At 37.9% G+C, this 21,060-nt stretch overlaps 1 protein-coding gene across 1 annotated transcript in view; it reads right to left on the reverse strand.

The window, feature by feature from the left end:
* The window catches only part of PRKN (parkin RBR E3 ubiquitin protein ligase), a 774,760-nt gene that overhangs the window by 612,747 nt on the left and 140,953 nt on the right, over positions 1–21,060 (reverse strand). Inside the window, exon 2 of the mRNA XM_055810872.1 lies at positions 8,557–8,720. Within this exon, the coding sequence (XP_055666847.1) occupies positions 8,557–8,720 (164 nt within the window). The remainder of the gene's footprint in view (positions 1–8,556; positions 8,721–21,060) is intronic.

The following is a 21,060-nucleotide window of genomic DNA, read 5'->3' on the forward strand; positions in this document are numbered from 1 at the left end:
GATTGCTATGTTAAAGATGCTAAGGTAGTACAGTAAAAATATTTTATAGGATAATTTGGGATGAGCTATATAAAAACAAATCATGAAGTCAGAGCTCTGGTATATCACGCATACCAAATATATGACAATAAAACTTTTATATGTTTCCATCATGCTGTTTTATGTCAAACAGTTAATAGGGAAAAACTGTATTAGAAATGTTTTTGAAGTTTAAAGGTGTTTCATTATTGGGATCTTCTTCTATATTAATTCTCCCATAAAACTAGCAACTGTTTTGTACATGTCTGTTCCTGAGAAGTGTAACCTCATCAACCAAAAACTTGCCAACATTCACATACCTTTTCAAAATTACCTAAAATCAGGTGATGACCTTTTATACATTATCACACATACATAGACAAACTGATATGAAGATATGCATGAAATCCAGATTGTCACAAGAGGGCCTGGCTGTTTTCCTGCCAGGAACACAGCCACCTGAGATAAGACAATCCTCTCCAGATTTCCCACAAGGCCCCCTACACCCCTACACAGCAGAATATACTGTAGGTATAGAGCCTCCTACAGATCTGTCAGCATTTTGGTTAGGTACAGGAATATCAGAAAACAAGTTGGTCATCAGATAGTACAGAAGCAGGTCATCCAGTGACAGACAGAAACCATAAGTAGAAGAAAATGTCAGCTCATTGGCAAGTAGAGCAGGTCTGCAAGGCAACTTAGTTTTCTCAGTCTCTCTCCCCCTTTACTTCATTGGCTGGGAAAGGGAAAGTTTAGAAAGAAAAAATTGTTTCCTAAGCTGGTTTAACATGCCAATGGGCAAGAGGTGTTGGTTGGAAACAGGATTTCAAAGAATCGGAATTGATTGGGAGAGGCAGAAATGGAAGCAGCATAAGTGAATTGAACTGTGGGAAACTAATAATAAGAAAAGCAGTAAAAATGAGGAAAACACTGGTCACTGGACTCACTGGAAATGGGGGGGGGGGGGGGGCAATGTGGGAGTGTGTGTACACACACAACATCAATGGAGGCAATAGTTTACCTGAAATAACAAGCTCTGTATATGAAGAAATTGAAAATTATTTCATTTGTGGAACAGGTGCTTTTGCTGCTTTGTTTAGTCTAAAGGAGAAGAGAAAATTGTATTGCTCTGTTGTTCTGCTCGTTACTCATTTTTCGTTTTAAGCACTTAATATTCATTTCTTCAACAGGCTTTTAGAGTTCATAAGAAAGCTTCTAGGAATTGTAAATTTATCAAGGGTTGCTCCAATGAAATGATATATAAGGAATTATATACCTACTTTTGCTTCAGTAACTCCTAAAATAATTGTCTTCTTTCTCTTCAAGCCTGTGTTGCTGTTATTTTTTAGGATGACCAACATCATTTCCTTTCATGGGGACCTTCCTGTCACAATGCAACAACTCTCTGTTCTTTTGATTTCTTCTTTCCCTGCCACACGCCACCAAAGCTGCTCTTAAGAGGCATTAATTATTCTGTGTCTCCTAGAGAATGGAGGTTCATCTGTGATTAAAACTGTAAATCAGATATGAAGTTTCTGTTCTAAATTCTCAATTAAAATGAGTGAGAAAGCTTGAAAAACAAAAATAAAAGAAGGAAACCCCAAATGGTTTATTAAATAGCTGTGTGACCTTGATAATTACAAATATGAATGTATTACAGATGACACTTCAGATGATCAGAGCTGTAGAAATGTAAATAAGTAAAATTAAGACTAAAGCAAAGAAATTATAATTGCAAGGGACTACATTCCACCTTTCTATTGAGGCAGTATATTTGGCATGCTACCTGATATTTTAAAATATATTTCCAACACTGAAGTTTCCATCTTTTCCTTTACAATTTTATTTTCAAGGCACAAAATTCTCAAGGTTAAAAAATAATCCACAAATACTCTGTCCCAATTTCCTGTTTCTTAAACCAGTATTTTCTCTATGTAAAGTGTTAAATAAAACTATTTTTCTTGTTTTTTTAACACAATACAAATATTTATTGATGATTGTTTTCTTTTAGTTATGAATTAGAAATACATAGTCTCTATGGATCGTTCCTTATAAATGTAGTCTAGCAGAATAGTTAACACCATGTTTTTCTTTGGAGGAAAAGGGAGAAAGAAGAAAGGAACTATCCCTCTTACCCTTGAACTTCTGCTAATTCAACTATCATTTTTGCTAATGGTGTACAATATGCTAAAGAGTTTCTCACCAGAGCAATTTAGAAAGGTGATGAATGAAAGACGTAGGCTGACCTTTCTTTTACTGTCATGATTTACAAACTCATAGAAGTTATTACTCACTGCCAGCACTCCAACAACTAAAGCTTTTTGAGATTTTTTTTCTTACACATTTGCTCTCCTGCAACTTAAAGCGGGATCTGAATCAATAAACGGACAGTATTGTAAACATATGAATTGCATTATATTCATGATGAGGGAGAAAGATTCTACAAGTGCCTGTCTAATGCAAGTATTCGCTTAGAAAACAAAACCACATCCAGTATTAGTGCAATTTTTTCAACATAATTTTATTCTGAAATAGTATATATGTCTTGAGAAGAACTACAGTGGTTTGCCACAGGAGTTTCTTATCAACATACTGTATTTCTTGCAAATATTATTGTCATTTCTGTATCAGTCCCACACAAAGCAACTGCTCATTCAGAAATGGATTTTGTAAAATTCACTTAATGTCTTCAATGTAGTGGATTTTAACTGCCTAAGAGAAATGAAGTTGTTTTTTTTAAAAAAAAAAAAAAAAAAAAAGCATCTGCTGCCTGAAAATGTTCTCACATATAAGAAAGTAATAGTAACCACAGATTGAATGGAAATTAATTGAATAGACTCCCAACTTACTGAAACTGTCAGCAAAGTGGAAAACAAAAGAAACTCACTTTTAGAAATCTGGAAATTTTCTAAAGGGGCAACACAGGTAATTCAGACACATTATGAGTCAGTAGGACTTCTATAAGAATACTGGCATCAGCAAATTCCAGGGAACAATCAACCAAATTCAGCAGACAACACAGAATTCATCCAGGTACCAAAACACAGACACTTCTAGAAATTAAATACAAATCTGTAGAGAGTGCAAACTGCAGAAAGTTTGCGAAGAAAACCCTGTCATACTTCCTCCTCAACCCTCAGCAGACCAACTAAAACACATAGGTAATGTCAGAGGAATCTAGAAGATTCAGGCAAAGTTCAAGGCCATCCTACATGCTTCAGCCCCCTCAAACATGGCCCATTCACTTTTTGGAGATACCAAACTACTTGATAATGTATATCTTACTTAGCTGTAGTTAAATCTTTTTCATAGTCTCCTACTTTCAGGAGAAAAATACCGCAACATTTAAAAGCAGAAAGGAAATGTCTTACTGGGCTCAAAGGTCTAATTTATTAGTGCATTTAGATCTTGATCTCCCAGAACAATTAACAAGCAGTGCATAAGAGAAATGCACAAGATAAGTGCACAAGATATGGAAAATCTGTAGACTTGAATGGTCCTGACTTAATTTAATACTAAATATGGCTACATGGTACTTTCCACATTCGTTATGGGCATACAGTACTATGAGGCCCATCACACATCTTGCGAAAACTTATTCAACACATAGAGTGGCTGTTGTCACGTACAGTGACTCCACAGCAATCAAAACAAATAAGAATGAGTGCTACTGTTATCCACTCCTTTAGCCAAGTCCATCTTACCTGACAACACTGATGGCACCTCTAGATTTCATTTATTACTATAATACACCTAAGTATTCTTCAGCTAGCTTTTCTGCTATTGAAGAAGTAAAATACACATCTCTTCCAGCTTTACAAGTAAGAGAAGACCCACAGAACAATGAAATATTAATCCAAAATACTGATTTAAACACACAAACATAAAATAATTTTCTTTCTTTGAATTTCACATAGGATGATTGATTCAGTCAGGATATCTGTGAGCAAATCTCTCCAAACAGCATTTGCGTATGCAAAAGTTGGCTCAACTGTATTCTGTAACCCACAAAACTGCTATCAAAGATGTTTCCATGAGTGATTTCATATCCTATACACAAAACTGTAGGTTGCCACAAAAGGCACTAGTTGTTGTGTATGTCAAAAGACCCGTTCTAATCTTAGTGTTCATGGGTTTATAACTAAAGTTGAACATATGGGGGTTTTTGCTGGTTAGGGACACATTTTGCACTGTGTCACTTGGTTTCTCCTTTGTACCTTCACTAAACTGAAACAGGGAAATGCAAGAACTGCTGGAAGCTCTATTCTATCGAGCTGTGCTTAGATAGCAAGTTGCCAAACATTTAGGTACACAAGGTCCCTGCTTGATAAAATGCAATGTTCCAATATTCAAATACCTGTTTCTGCTAAAAAAAAGTTGTTCACCGAGAACAACGGTATTAACGAAACCCTATTTTCATAATCGTTTAAAATGTGTGTGAGAGAAACTGAGACCCTTGTCACAAAGTGCTCTCTCTGTCCTTGAGCTTTCCATCCAATAGCACTGGAAAGTGCTTCCAGTAGAACCAGATGCCTCTGGATTGACCTCTAATGTTTACTATTCAGAACCCTTCCACAACAAAGCATACCCTTTCCAAATCACTGTCAAATGGCAGCACACTAACTTTACTTACAGCACCATTTCTCCCCTACCATTTCTCTTTTCCCTCCTCTGTAGAGATGATATCTATGTTGCTCCTCCAGTTATGCCATTCCTTCCTACTCTTTTTCAGTTAGTCACATCAGCTGACACACCAGTGTTTAATAATACTTCTAGTTGTGTTTGCTTGTTTCTTGAATGTATGTATAAACAATTTTAGAAAAGCACCTATATGGATGGATGCAGTCAAAGCCAAATTCACATGAAGGCTATGCTCCAAACTTCGAGCCTAAGCTCCAGTCAAATGCAAGCTAACTCTGATTTAGAAGCTGTCTCAATGGAGCGCTGTGCTAAAGCTAACAAGTCCTACTACTAATCACATGCTTCGTCTTTTTCTGTTTCAAACAAACTGTTTTCAAAGTTTCAAATTCAAAGAAAATTTTCTAGATTTACCTCATAGAGGAAACACTGTCAAAAATAAATGGTACTGCATTGGGAAACAGAAGTCTTAATTCTATGCCTGTTTTGCAACTGAGTCTGAACAAGCCAGACTACTGATTCCCATCATATCATTTGTCTGCCTTGTCCATATCCACTGTAAGCTCTGCAAGGTATAGGACATCTCTTACTGTTTGCAAAAAGCTTCTTCACACAAGGGGATTTTCAGTTCTCCAAGAAAGGGGAAGCCTGTACTAATAGAATACTGCTTCTACTAGCAGTAGTAAATTTCAAATTGTTTGCACCGAGCAAAATTGTGTATCAACATATATTACATATTTTGCTTCCAGAAAGCTTGTTAAATTATTTTGCCATTCTTGGAGGCAAGGACAATATTGTTATAAGCAGTGATCTCCTGTTACAACACTTCAATGTTCCTGATACGTAGCTACCTCCTGTTTATTCCTTTGGTGACTCTGTTACGGTTCTTTTCTTCTTTCACCCTTATGATCGCCACAAGATGATCTTACCACTGTTCTCATATACTTGTGGCAGCCTTCTGAAAGAATTCCTGTTTTGGGTATATATTAATTAATTACTTCTATTCATTCCAAAGTGAACTGCAATCAGCAGAGAGCTCTTCATCATCCTTCAGAATATTTAGCACCTTTAAAGTGACAGTATTTGCTATGCTTTTAGGAAGCAGCTTATTGCTCTAATTTCTTCTTATGAGATCCAAATTTGCAGGTCTCATTCTTCATCCAGTCATTAGCAATCCTTCCCTACCATGGCTCTAATTTCACTACTTGCCCCTTAGTCACTAGCTAAGATACTGATCTCCCCTGTGCACAGTTGAATCAGTGTGTCTGATCTTCCTCTCTTTTCCAAGGACAAAACACTTATCTGAGGTACCAAATTAAATATCTCCACACATATTTCACTTCTACCTTCCCTACAATTTTTCTACTGCTGTTGTTGATATCAAATTATTTAAGATCTCAACTTGGCACTTTCTTTCCTATAATAATTTCTTTTAAAGGTTTGTCCATTCCAGCTTCATTTCTTTTTACAGGTTCCAGCTACCATGAAAGAGTTTTCCTGCTCTCCAAACAGTTCACATTCTCAGTTATGTTTTGTATCAGCTGCCTGAGATCCTAAAGTAGCTGCCAAGCCAAATCCAGTTGTTCTGTGAGCTGTGAAACCAATAAAGTTTGCTATCCTGGAGTATTTCCTATATCCCTGCCCCATACTCCTGCAATTATCACAGCTTTTCCCATGTTCTCTATAATCTCATTATCTCTAATATTATCAGTTCTCCTTCCTGAACTCTAGATTCTCCCACAGCATCTTGGGCAAATAAGTTCAAAAGTAAGTTACGAAAAACGAAAGGCCAAAATGTTTTTACTAGAAATTCTGCAATACCATCTAATGAAATAACTTTAATGTGTCAGCTCAGTACAAATCCATGTTGTATTTTTTTAGACTGCCTGTAAATCCATTGGTCTACAAAATGCCAGCAGTTAGTATTTCACTAGCACTCAAGTTTTACTAGCATTCAGCTTCTTATGCAAAAAGCCCCAAACAGCCTGCCATAGGAACTCAACATTTCAAACTCTCACCTGTTCTTCTTGGGCTGACAAATTTCCATGATAAATAAATACACATACACAAATATATCACAGAAAAAAACTGCAAACACAGAAAAAAAAAATAAAATACACTTAATTAAATATCAAGAATAAAAATGTAGTTGATGCACTGCTTAGGATATTAATAATTGCAATATTTAAGACAATTAAATACAGAAGTATTGATTTTACCATCTGAAACAGTTTTTTAACTTCCTATCAGCTTTAGAAGCCAAAAGTCAAAAAAATGAGTCTAGGTCCATTTCCTAAATAATAAAAAGTCTTGACCACGTGGTAATTCTGATATTCCAATGAGCTGAATTAAGTCATCAGCAGGCCTGCATATTTGCAAAGCAATTTTTAATTTACCCTGGCAACAGACTGTATGTTGTAGCTGAGAAGAAAATTGGTTACAAGTGTAAAACTGGTGACAAAAATCTGTGTTTCATGCTGACATAAAATGGCAGTAACACCAATACCTACACCTTCCCAAGAAATACCAAGTGGTTCAGAAGCTTCTGACAGAACAACACAGGCACCCAAATCTAGCAACTAGCAACTCACAACTTCTACAATTCACATTTTTTTTTTATTTTTACATTTTCATATATATGTTTTCACATATAAGTAAGTGAAGTACATTGCTGTTTATGCCATGAATATATGCATCAACACTATCCACAGGTGATACATCGGAGACTGACAACAATTTGCATTTCTATACCTTCCTTTGTGTGCTGAAACTCCCTAAAAGCCTTTGCAAGGCAATAAATATCATACTCAAGGAGAAACAGTGATAGGTCATCAATACAGTAGTGACTTTCTGTACCCCAGCTTAGCAGCCATCCTAAGTACAGCAATACTTCTGAAATATGAGTGCCAATTAATCTGAAATAGTTCTGCCTGTGGGGGATATATTATATAATCACCTGCACTACTACAGATTGCATCTGCAATTCTTTGATACCACTGCAGAAGGACAGCAATTTCATTAAATCAGTATTTGCACTCTGCTGAAAGGCCAATAGGTTTCCCCAAGTTCCCCAAATGTCTTAAATGTGTGACCTCGTGCTAAGCCCTGGCTACCCAAGCGAACTGCCAAATCCACATACAGGATAAACAAAATTATTTACAAAGCAACTGCAGCAGCACCGCTAACGGTAGCAAAGATGAGAAAGTTGAACCTATCTTTCCGTGCTTACTACTGCTCACCACAAATGAACACCTCTCTGCACTTACTGAAGAGCACAGCTAGCTAACCTTCAGGAGCTGAAACTCAGAAACCTACCTACGGCCAGTCTTCCATGCTCCCTGCTGCTCTCTTAGCTCCACATGTTTAAGAGTTCAGTTTGGAATACACTTCCGTGGGCTTTGTTATCCGGACCCATCCCTCCAGCAGCGCACTCTCCTGCACAAGCAGCAGCAGCAGGAGTAACAGCAGCCCTGTAGCTATCCTCCAGGGGTCACAATTGGGTTACAAATTCTGTAAAATGTGATGACTGTGCAGCCTGATTTAAAGCAATTTATTCACATCCTTCTTCATTAAGATTCAAATGGAATAAGTAAGAAATTGAACAGATACAGAAATTGTGCCTGGCTTGCTTCTGTAGTCAGTAAACATTTATTCACTAGGGCACAGCTCTCATGCTCTCTCTCTCATATTCTCCCTCTTCCCCCATCCTTCCTGCTTGCTGTTTTAATGCATAATTAAGAAGGTCAGAATTAATGAAGCAGTGTGGAGTAAAGTTCAAGGAATCCCCAGGCACTATTTATTCTATTAGATCTGAGGCATGAACGTCAGATTGGCAGCATTAGAGGCAGAGGCAGTGTAGCTGGCAGCAGTCCAGAAGCAAAGCTACCAAGGGAGACTTACCTGCAGTGTCAAGTCATTGCTGAGCTCCTTCCCTGCAAAAATCACCCGCAGCTGGTCAGCTGGAACTCCCTGTCGCTGAGCAACCACCTCCTTCAGCTGGAGGATACTGGCATTGGAACCAACCTCTACCGGGAAGCCGTGGCTGGAGTTGAACCTGACAAACACTGGACAAAAGCAAAACACCTTTTAAAATGAGCATTTCTCATGACTTGTTTGTACAAGAGTGACTACAAGAGGTTTACTCTGCAATTTCAGGAAGCATCTGCCATTTTCAGAGAAAACCTATTAATACTCCAGTACCATTTTGAAACCCATCACAGAATGGTTGGTGACCAATAAATAAACCCTATGTGTTTCCCTTTGGCAGTGTTAGAAATTACAGAGAATAGTCAGAGTCAAAAGAGACCCAACTAGGCAGCTGCCTAAGTAGTTGCTAACTGGCACAATAGATTTTCAGTTCAGTCCTAACCTTAGCAGGCACGGGGCACACATGCTTTCTGTGCGCCTCGTGCTCTTCCCCACTACACGTAACAAATAAATGCAGGAAACTGAAGTATGCCTTGGAGCCAAAAGATATTAAACAATATGAGGGAAAAGAATTCCTTGTTACACAGTAAAGCACAGTCATATAAATCGGTTTCCCACAGATATTATTCTACAGAAGATAATGATGGAGAGGAAATCACACGCTAGCAGAAATGTTTGGGAGTGTTGTATTACAGCGTAGTCTTTTCAGAGTTCACTAAAATATCTGCAGTACGTAACTACTGCTGACATCCACTTTCACTGCAGAAAATCACTACTGCACCAGTCATATTGTTTTCAGAGCTGCAGCAAGTGGTTTATACAGCCAGAGAAGTCTGGCAAACAAACTCATAAGCTTCCTGCCATTCCCCTGTTTTTCGTAAGGAGTCTAAATGCACTCATGGAGCCCATGGTGGGGGGAATAACTACAACTATGAAACAGGAAAAAAAACCTCACTGCATCCATGTCAGTCATGGAGGTTCTATGAACAGTAGACATGTTCCCAGCGGACCACTTCAACCAATAGCTCCACAGGCAGGAAGCAAAGGAATTACCAAACTCAATATAAAATATAAAATCATTTGTATCAATTGGATTGCGGGTACCTGTCACCTAAAGTGCTTGGGTATTGACTGTAACAACCAGTCTTCTTAAATATTTATTTCCCATTCCAACTCCACTGTTTTACCTAAAGATGTTAATCCTTTGCATTTTTGATGACTGACAGAAGCATAAGGTAAAAACTATTTATATAGTTTAAAGAAGTAACTATTTTTAAAATTGAAAACTGGATTTTTATAATTTTTTAAACACATAATCTACATGACCACTGCAAAGTTGTTAGATACTTTAAGAACATTTAAATATGGCTGAGAATGCTGCCATTGATGTGCTGCAGTGATCTTGGAAATATTTGTGATTTCACATCTTCATGTCAGATTTGGCTAATCTTTAAGGGACAAGACCATATATCAATAAAATTTAACAGGATATTTTTAAGTTTTTCACTCGAAAAGTGCCCTCTTAAGGTACTGAAATGCAGAGTAAGTTTGCATAATAATGTGTCAGCCAGGGTGCAGTACATATGCCCTGCAGTGTGCTACAGAGTCTCCTGTAGTACATCTTGTTACTGGCTTTGGTTTGTATTTGAAGGTCTTCTGGAAATAACTAAACTGTGCAAGCTGTATTCAGACTGTTCAGAAAAATCAGCGGAATTTGAATTTTATTTTGATTGTGGTTTGGAGAGTAAAGGAGGATTTATATGACAAAAAGTAGTTTCAGCTAATGGGAACTGACTATTGTGCATCTTTCCAGGAACATTCAGAATGGTCAAATGTAAATAACATTACTTGGGCCAGTAGCAAAAGATATAGTTGAATCAATGGGGAACATACCTTTTTAATATGCTACGCTCTGACTATCTGACTGTGTGCATATATATTAATACATTTATATAGATACACTCACATACACACATAAAATGCATTCATGTGCATCTCCAAAGACTTCTTGCTGACTAATAAATAATCCTCTTTATATTGTCTTGCAAAAGCCAGTGCTATCGGTTTTGGAAATGAAAAAAAATTAGCAAGTGCATTGACTCTGCAAATCAAATGCGCGAGTAAGAGGAAAGTGCTTGATAAAAGAAGCATAAACAAGTGTCATTTCAATTAATTATAAAGTGGTACTCATTTTTAAAGGTACTATAAACCCAGCACACTTACCGCAAACATAATTCATGTTAATCATTAACTATCCCCAGCACTTATAATAGTTTTATTATTATTCACTTCCAACAGGAATAGTTTCCTCCTCTCTACATGTACAAGGTAGCAGAATGCTAAGTCTCACAGTTGTAACTGCAAGCAAATATGGGAAACGTGTGTGAGTGCAATGTTTTGCACTCCACAGCAAAGATTACATCTTTGTTACCTCCTGCCTGAAAGACTACATCTTTGTTACCTGCCTGAAAGACTACATCTTTCTTACCAGCCTGAAGATCTAACTCAGAAAAATGCTAGAATGCCAAACTTGGCTTGCTGGAAAGTTCTGATCCATAAATATTTTGCCTTTAAACAAATTTATTCTATCACAAAGCCTGCAATCCAACAACTCTTTTTAGTGTAAAAGAACAGAAGAGACCTTTGCTTACTTGCATAGAGCATAAAAGGATTAAATATAAAACTTCAGTCTGTGGAATAAACCCAGAATTTCAGGACTATAATATTTAAAGCTGTCTTCTAAGGGAAAAAGAAGCTTATTATTTTCTTTTTGATATTTCAGCTCAATAATTAAATAATTACTATTAAGCTTATACTCTTAACAGCACACGTTATGCAAGAGATCACAGGTAAAGTTCTGCCCACATTCGAGACCTCTTTCAAAGAATGTATACATACTTTGACAAGACTTAGTACTTGAAGTTTGTCTACTCAAAATTAAAAAAATACTGCCTTAACAGAAAATTTGAGAATTTACCTGAGGCCTAAACTGCTGATGGAAATCCAAAATAAATAAATCAAGTTACTAAAATTAAGAAGTAGTCAAACCAAGCTTTAGAATGGAGGCTCCATCTGGATCAAGTCTCCTACTTCAACATCTGTAAGAAGTGACAACCAGTAAAACTCATCTGATAAAAGGAACCTTTGTGAGTCTTGACTGTCATGTCAAAAGATAATCTCTGTAAATATCACAAGGATCCAATTCCCAGAGGGATCAAGAGGTACCTATGTGCTTTTTTAAATCTCTCCTGGTATCTCTCCAAATCTTTACATACTTTTAAAGTCTCACTTGTAAAGTCCACAATTTGAAGCACAGTACTGACTGAAGGAAAGTGGTGTAATTTAAAAAGCAAACAAAAAAAGAAGTATATAAATATTTCAATACATCTTTCAGATATCTAAGGTGTACATCTTCATGCAATAAATTTGATTTTATGTTTACCAAGCTGGATAGTATTAATCTCTTCTTTGGAAGGATCAGAAACTGCTACATAAGGGAATAGTTGTAGTTAAGTAATTTTTACATATTTCCAGAGTAATTTCCAATGTTACCTATGAAAATACCCATTTTTTCAAGCATATATCTGCACAGTAAGAAAACTTTTGGTCCGGCATAATGACTTAAGTGATGGAAATTGAATTCTTCAAAAACAGCAGGCTTACTTCTTCACCATGCCACTTCTGCGAGTGTGGCAGAGGGAAAGTTGTCATTTGTGGGTGTAAGGGCAGGAATTGCATTTGTACTGAGCAACACATTTCCCCTGGAAACTGATAGTATGGAACCAGAGCACACAGAGTTGCAGGGTATGTGAAATGCATTCAGGTGCAAAGATGACGTAAGAGACTATATACCGAAATGATGGTCTAGCGTGCAGCAGCAGGTTAAAGCTGGCTAAGCAGAATCTATCAAGTCTTCACAGCGTAGTAAATTAGGGAAGCAATTAGGAAGGCAGTAATTTAGAGAAACAGTGAGAAGTTAAGATGCTTCCCTCCACCTCTCCCTGCTGTTCAGATTGGACTAGGGAGTGGAGGCATACACAGAAGTAAATACTGAGTAGAATTAAAATATTCATCCCGGGTTGTGGGAAGTTTCACTATTTTGACATTGGTTTTCCTCTCAAACACATCAAAATCTCAATGTATTGACTTTTTGTGTTCTTTTTGTTGAACAAGAAGTACCATGTAAGTAAGTGTTATAGTATTTTCATCCTTCAGCACTTCATGGAAAAGAATACTTCTTTATTCTTCCAAATCCATTTGTCTGGACACCTCTGGGTTCTCACTCTTTCTCCAAATGAAGCACCAACACAAATCCCAGAAAGAAGTGGGTTCTGTGATTGTGCGGAAACACTGGTGTATCATGATAGAGGCTGTCCAGCATTTATTTTGATTATAAGTTCCCAAGGAACTCAACTTCTTGGCTTTTAGCTGATTTATATTCAAGTGACTAACAAAATTTAGACAATATCACCTCTAAAGTGATTTGTATTAATAAATTCATGTATAATGAGCCACTTCATTCACAGAAATACAATATGGAAATGTACCAGTTCCCAAATAAAGTATCGCTACCCTGAAGATTTATTTTTTTTTCAAAACAGTGTGATGCATCATTGCAACCACCACCAAAACAGAATCAGGAGCACAATTCCATCACTTAGGATACAATAATATTAATATCTTTTCCCCGTGAAGTAATATAAGAATTGTCAGTGAAAGGAATGTAAGTGAAGAAGATTGTAACTAAAATCTTAGGTGGCTTCAGACAGTACTGCGTCTGGCCATCTGCCCATTCCTTACACTGGAGGTTGCTACACATACAACTGGGATACTGAAAGGCATGTGTACCTGCATCTCAGCTGTGCCTGTTTACAATACAGCATGTTAGTACAAACCAAACTGGAAATTTAAGCAAATGCAGATGCAAACTAGTTAAAGTCAAACACACATGGGGCAGATGTGTAGGGGAGCTGCACAATTTCGGGTGAAGGCTTCAAGAAAGCTGGTAGACAGGCACCCCTGCCAGGATCTCAATGGGCCATTTCTAAGAGCCCTGGGATTCAGCAGCCTTTCCTCTTTGGCAAGTCTTACCAAAAGTGCCAAAGCTTTAACCCCCATTGCCATCAACACAACAGGTTTTCCAGTTCTGAATTGAGAAGATAAATATTGCATGTTGGAGAAGCTTAGGCCCTGCTTGTGAACCAGCTGTGAGGGCACCATCCCAATATATAGAATCTGAACAACTGACCTATCCCAAGAATGAAAAAAAAAAGTATCTCTCTTTACATTGCTACATACAAAATACAATATTTTTTTTTTTAGTTTTCACATAAAATAGACAATTCTTTTTCTTCCTAAAGTACTGAATCACACAATCGTGCTTCGCTGCACACCAAACAAACGCTATAACCTAGAATATATCATCTGTGGCAAAAGAATGCACATATTTAAACTTTAAGATCTTACTGCTGAGCAATTATATTCTGCCGATGATAACAGCGGCAGCTTCAAGTACTTATTATTCCCCATTCTTCCTATGAACAAAAAGAATATAACTCAAGCGTAACCCAAGGACGGTGTGAAACGTTTTTGATTTCTAAAAGTAGGGAGACTACTGAAGTCAGATGACAAGACCTTTAAAATGTTTTTCTGAAGATCTGGGGGAAAAAGGTCTTATGATAGTATCATAAAATAGATCACTGTGGTGAACAGTTCCTTTTTGACTCAGCACATGACTTGAGAACACAGCTCTGCTTAGATCAGAAACCTACATCTAGACTATTTCACACTAGAAAGGATTTTCCATTCCTTTTAAGTATTAAATTATTTTCACAGACTATGATTATTTATTTATCCAGTGCAACTAACCAGTTTAGTGCAGATGAAAACAGGAAACTTCACAGAAAGGAATAAATACAGGAAAAGAAGGTAGGAATAAAGATAATGTAAAATCCTTGCCACCTGCTAGAGTACTGTGGAAATGTTCTGTAAGTCCCTCCATTACTGCACCTGTGCATCACCTCTCAAGGCACTGGCTGAAGGCAGCGGTTCCAAGTGTCTTTTATTTCAATACATAAAATAAAAACACGTATTTCAGATGTTTGGGGCTCTTGCATCCTCAATCATGCAGCAAGACACTGTTCTATTATTTTAATCTTTATATGTAATGAACATAAAATACATTTGTAGGCACTTTATAAACCCTGAGTGAAAGTCAGTTGCTGCCTGGAATATCTACAACCTAAAATGTAGAAATGCACTTGCAGGATATATGTAGTGCAAAAAACTAGGAGCAGAACACAATATGTGATGGCAGTAAATCTTGTTCCACAGCTTTTTCTTGGTATTTCCTGGTTTTCAGTGTGCCAACAGAATTGCAAAAAGGGGGGGGAACAAAGCAGAAGATTAAAGAGGAACAAAAAATGGAAAGAAAAAGATGAGTTGGGGAAATTATGCAAGCTGAGGTCAGGTCTGTAAAGGAATAGCTCTGAGTTGTGGCAGACTTTTGTCAAACAGCCAGTCAGCACATGTTACAGAAAGTCCAATTAAATGGTTAAAAAACTTATGTGCAAAGTACTTTAAAGTGTCTTTCCACAGCAGCTCCAGCAGCCTGGAACTGCTTGCAGCCTTTTCCTTCACAAATGTGTGTATCTAGGATCTGCATTAGAATAGGAGTCCTTCCCAACACTTTTTGCTCCCAGGAGCACTGGAGCTCCCTTTTAATTTCTACCCTACTTCTACTACATCAAGTCCGGCTTTGGAGGCTGTCACTGTCACAAAGCTCTTGCCAACTGGCTTGCCTGATATTTTTTCTTTATATGTATATATATACACATATATATATACATATATATATATGATAAAATAAAATCTTATCAGCATTAGAATAACCAGTTCCATAGGAATTCATGCGGCCCTTTCATCAATTAGCAAAAGCACTCGGTTCTCCTCAAAAAAAATCTCAAACAGATGTCTTTTCATCAAAAAGTTGCCAAATTCCAACAAATTGGAGCCAAGTTGAGATATTAAGATCCTGAGTCTTGATGCCCTTGCACTGAACATCCTGCCAACTCCCTTTTTCTATACAGAGAAATCCAACTACAGAACCTCTGCTGTCTACACAAGGAGTTAGATAGTGTCTCAGAGATAATGATTTCACACATTTCAGTCTGTGTGGCTGAATATCAACACCTTGAACACTACCCTGTGATGAGTGGGTTGCTGTTGCAGATATCAATGCATTGGTATGATGTTTTCCTGGCAAAATGTCCTGCTTTGTATTCTGCACCAGATCCAGACTAAGAGGTATATACAGTGAAGTTGATCATGACTTAATAAGTTACCGCTCACGGCTGAACCACAATAACTGGCAGAATTAGGCCTCCTCGATCACTGCATTTGTGAAATAAAATTAACGCACATTATTGTAAGCCAACTTCACAGCCACAGCAGAAAAAAAAAGCCTACACAGGCAATAAGTGGCAACTTATTAAGCTAGAGTAATTTGGTTGCTTCTGATCATTTGTAAATCACCATCACCTAACAAATAATTTTATGGTGTAGTCATACATAGACAGCAATGCAGTAATCTAACAAAAACAATGTCAATAAACCCCCATCCCTGGGGACGTTATTTCTCTCCTTAGCAAGGAATAAACTCTCTCATGGAAACATCTTTAGTTCTAGCTAACACTAAATGTGTATCATAAAAAAATATGCCTTGATTATAAACTCCAATTTAAAGATTGAGATTTGTGATAGTTTTATTTCCTTTTTAAATAAAAATCATGATTGACTTTTATGCAAATAACTATTTATGGAAAGGAATACATTTGTATTCATATATGCTACATTTTTACCTGATTACCGTTTTCTACAAAGTCATAAGCAGCATGGAAAAGGTGAGAAGGGATTGGGCACTCACTTCCATTACAAGTTTTAGGGGGCATCACATTAAGCTTGTAAGAGCTAGGTTCAAAACAGACCAAAATGAAACATTTGCTTATGGCTACTAGCAACAGATCTTCTAAAAACCACGAGAAATGTAGTAGTTGCAGGATGTATAACTTTGTTTCAAGGGGAGAAAAGAATCTGGCAGTTACTGTATAGGCAACTCAGTAACCTTTCTATTGAAAGGATGGGATAATATATACTAGTATGAACTACATTTATATGTAGGTTTTAGGCTTAGAAAGGCTGTGTCTTTCAGTTACGTACTGAGCCAAAGAGAAACTTGTCAGTGCAGAACAGTAACAAGTAACAGAGACGGTCACAAGATATTCTTTCCACTCTCAGGAAACTACATTTTAAAGCTCTTGTCATTTGAGTCAAATATTGTCCTTCTTCAGAAGGGTGTCTGTGTATGGTCACTGTTGGAGACAGTAATACAAAAGGTTAAGCAGACTCTTGTTCTGAATGACTATGGCAGCTGTTTTGTAGATGTTCTGGGTTGTATTTCCACACATGTACCCCAACAGAATGTAACACTGAGTAAAATCCAGCAAGTGGCCAGGTTGTCAGTTTCTTCCTGCATCTTCCTCGCTACCAAGTAACCCAAATCCAGAACAGAGGCAAATAAAAAAGGCGAGAGCTCAGCACTGCTCTTTTTTCCTACAGAACTATGCATGCATATGCAGTTGCTTTCCTATATTGCAGTGAGGCAAATTTTAAACTCAGCAATTCTTAGAGTAACCTAATTTTGTTTCAGAAAGCATGCCTCTTAATCCAAGACACAGGCTAAATTTGTCTAGTGAATTATTTCCTGTGAATAATTCAGTTTTACTACACCCAAATTCTCTTTAAAGTTGGAGGAATGCATAGCTAGCTAACCCAACACTACAATTATGTTGGCATTTCCTTAAAAAACATCTCTTAAAAATGCTATTTTCCTAGCTATTTTTTTCTTGATTTACTGGCTGCTTATGTCAGCACAAAGCTGCCATGAACTTCCTTGATACAGAATCAAGCTAAATTCATGTTTCATTTTAAATAGACATATACTGTTCTTTAATGGGCTTGGATAAGGATAAGAGTCCTTAACTTCTACATATTTCCAGCTATATGCTACAGCTTTCTGTATTAATGAGAAGTATTACATTTAAAAATAAAATTGTATACTCTTGCAGCTTTTAAATTACCCTTGTCCTGTGGAAGAATGGGCCACTATTTTTGCAAAGACTGCATGAGTTCAATGAAATCCGTAAGAGGCGGAAAATCTCAAGTTGGACTATTACAATAGGTTTAAAACTATAAAAGGGAGTGCAAGGTGAAGACTGCAATAGTGATATTCCACTATTTTAACACTTGCACTCATTTGCAGTTCCCAAGGAAGTTTAACACATTTTTCTTACAGTATCTACATTCTGCTAAATACTAGAAGCATTGGTGGACAGCTGAAGATCGAACAAATGTATGATAAATATGGCAGCTGTCACACCTGACTAAGGAAGGACTTTCTATCCTCATGAAGTTTGTTAGTTGGTCAGGAATTACTTACAGGACAAACAAGTATAAATCCATATGATAATATGGAGAAGAATAATATATATACCATTGGAATGGCTATGCAGAAACAGGTTAGTTTCACTTATAAAAAACCCAGAAGTCCCAGAGAAAACATACCTATCTACCACCTATTGACACACAAATCTTTGTCTTTATTTAATTTCTGCAAGAGCCACTACAAGTATAAACAAGGCAAAACTAAAGGGTATAAACACTGTTATAGCCCAGCAGAGTGTTAGCCCAGTACTTAGTTCTATGCAGGATAGCCATGTGCGTTGCTTGAAGGAAGGGGATGAAGCCAACTGCTCCAGAGAACAGAAACATAATAGGGCTTATTTCCCTGCTGTTTACAGGTCTAAAGTTAGTTTTTGAATGTCTGTGTTTCATGGCTTTTACTCATCCCATTTGAGGGGATCCCAGTATCATTACAATCCCATCCTGATTTGCTTTAAAACACACGATGCAAAAATGAAATTATATTTTGTAACTGAGCACTTTAAGGCTAAGTGCCACAGTCTATTTTCCTTCAGCATCTTTTCAATTTACCTGTTTTACTGAAAAATAGTTCTCCACTAGCAGAAAAATAAGCTTTGATGTTCTAGGCCTGTCATATCCCTGCCGTTTACCTTTAAACGCTAACCTCACCCTGCCTCCTGATGCTTTGCTTTTCTTCCACACCATGGGCACAATCTCTCCTCCTTGAGACCTGTCCTCTCAACAGTAAAATTACTGCAATAACAGAGCAGACTTAGGAGGATGACTGCACTACAGAATGGCCTGAACGGACACTATCAGGTCACAGGGGGCACCACCAGCCCGACTGTCCCTGCCTGGCTTCCCTGGGGTCTCACTATGCTGCCATGGCGCAGGGGCCCACGCCAGCCCCCAGGCCCTCTCTCAGCTATGCCACGGCAGGGCCCTTGCCCAGAGCAGCCTGTTGTGGTTCCTGCCTGGGCTTCTCACATGGATGTGACCCGACTGGCCACCTTGCACAGGCCTGGCAGCCATGCCGGCTCTGTGCCTCGCCTCAGGCCCAGCCTTGCCGCCCTGCAGCGGGGTCTGGGGCTGCCTGCCTGCCAGGCTGCCGCCCGTGCCTCGTGGCACCACCCTGTCCTTGCCCTTCTTGGAAAAGGCAGGGTGGGGGCAAGAGAAAATGTTAACATCTCTTCAGACACGGCAAATGTGAGAGTGTCTAAACAGGCTATAAAATCACACGTGTGTGTGTGTGTGAGGCAGAGAGCTGCTGGCGGGAGCTGGGCTCCTGCTCCTTAACCAAGACTGGATTTGGCCCAGGTGTGTGTGAGCAGGCAGGGCTGTGCGAGGGGCACGCCACCCCGCCAGTGCCGGTGTGATTGGCCTCCTCCCGCCTCCGCACCCACTGAAACCTGGTTAAACCCCAACCCTCAGGCCCTGCTGGATGCTTCAGCTCTCGGCCTCCAGCTCCACAAACCTTGCCTGCACGATGGTGCAGGGCTGGCAGGGCCACGAACTGCCCGCGTTTCACATCCCTGGGTCCAGGCAGCCCGCGCCAGCTCCAAAGTTTTCACAAAGGCATACTGTTGATAGTTCTGAAACAATTTAAAAATGCCCTTGCCTTTTAACATTTGAAAAATGTGTTTTGTTCCAAAACATACAGCACTTATGTAGCAACTTGGAATTTACCTTGACAGGTCCAAGTTAAATTCTTTTGGCAAAATTGCATCTGTTAAACACATAATGTAAAAACTAGTTAAAGATCCCAATTAATTATACAAGCTTCAGTAAAACTGTCTTAGCTGTTTGCTCCTCTGAGAGTGAAATTTAACCCCTTAGATCAAAATAGAACTATAAAATGATGGGTTGCCAAAGAAATTTCCAGTTGTGTAACAGAAATATGTACCCAACTTTTCTTCTGAATTAGTTAAAAAAAAAGTTCCTTGGCTAAGCTTGAAAATTTACCCTATTTCAAAGATAATTTTCTCCCACTTGAGTTTTTCAAAGCTCTTCCTCTCTTTGCTAGTTTCTTTTAACATCTACTTTTGCTACCTATCTCACACCCAAGTAACAAGCACTGCCACATTCAATAGCTCTAAGTCCCTGACACAAGAAAATAACCAGCAGCCACTTTTGCCAGGCAAAAACACATGGTCTGAATTGACTGCCAAAAATAGTCTCTTGTTCCTACTATAAAACTGCTAGTAAGCTGGAAAAAAGAAACACACTTTCAAATATCCCAGTGTCACACCAGAATTTTATCCTCAGCATATCCTCCAAACACACAAAAATTATTTGGACCTATTTAAAATAAACATGATACAGTCACTTACAATCACCCATTAATTATAATAAATATATAAAATATAATTATTCTATAAAAGTGGGTGTGTACATAGATATATAGATATAGATGTATGTATTATAAAACGCCTAACTCGGATTATTATTTCAGTACAGAGTGAAATCGTTAATTCACTGAGCAGATATAGACATGAACTTGCTGCATACGATGAGAGTAGGGACTCCAGTGCACGAAAGAGGCTTACTGAGCACATTACTTAAACACTACTTCAAATATGAAAGATTAAAACCTCCAAATCATAAAGAAATGCCAAAATACAGTAGGACGCCTCAGACTGATAAACGGTGAAATATATAAAAATACATCAGCTAAATACAATGGGATAAAAGTTGTGAAACCTTTCAGATATCATATAAGCCACTTTGCTTCTGCTTTGTTTTTTTAATCAACACTAAGCAGAGCCAAAATATGCATATATTATAGATATGCACACCAAATAGTGAAGACCATGTGGAACTATGCTGTGCCACAAATTTACTGTGTATGTTTCTTGCCACTTTACCAATTCTCTGCCAATCTCTTTTGTTGGATTTACCTTTACTATCTCATCCATCAGCACCTCTGAGGAACATGACATAATGATTTCCATCTGATATTAAGTCAGGTATTTCAAGGCCTGCAGGCTTCTCATTTTG

This window comes from Falco peregrinus, chromosome 7 (genome assembly GCF_023634155.1).
Source record: "Falco peregrinus isolate bFalPer1 chromosome 7, bFalPer1.pri, whole genome shotgun sequence".
Classification (NCBI taxonomy): domain Eukaryota; kingdom Metazoa; phylum Chordata; class Aves; order Falconiformes; family Falconidae; genus Falco; species Falco peregrinus.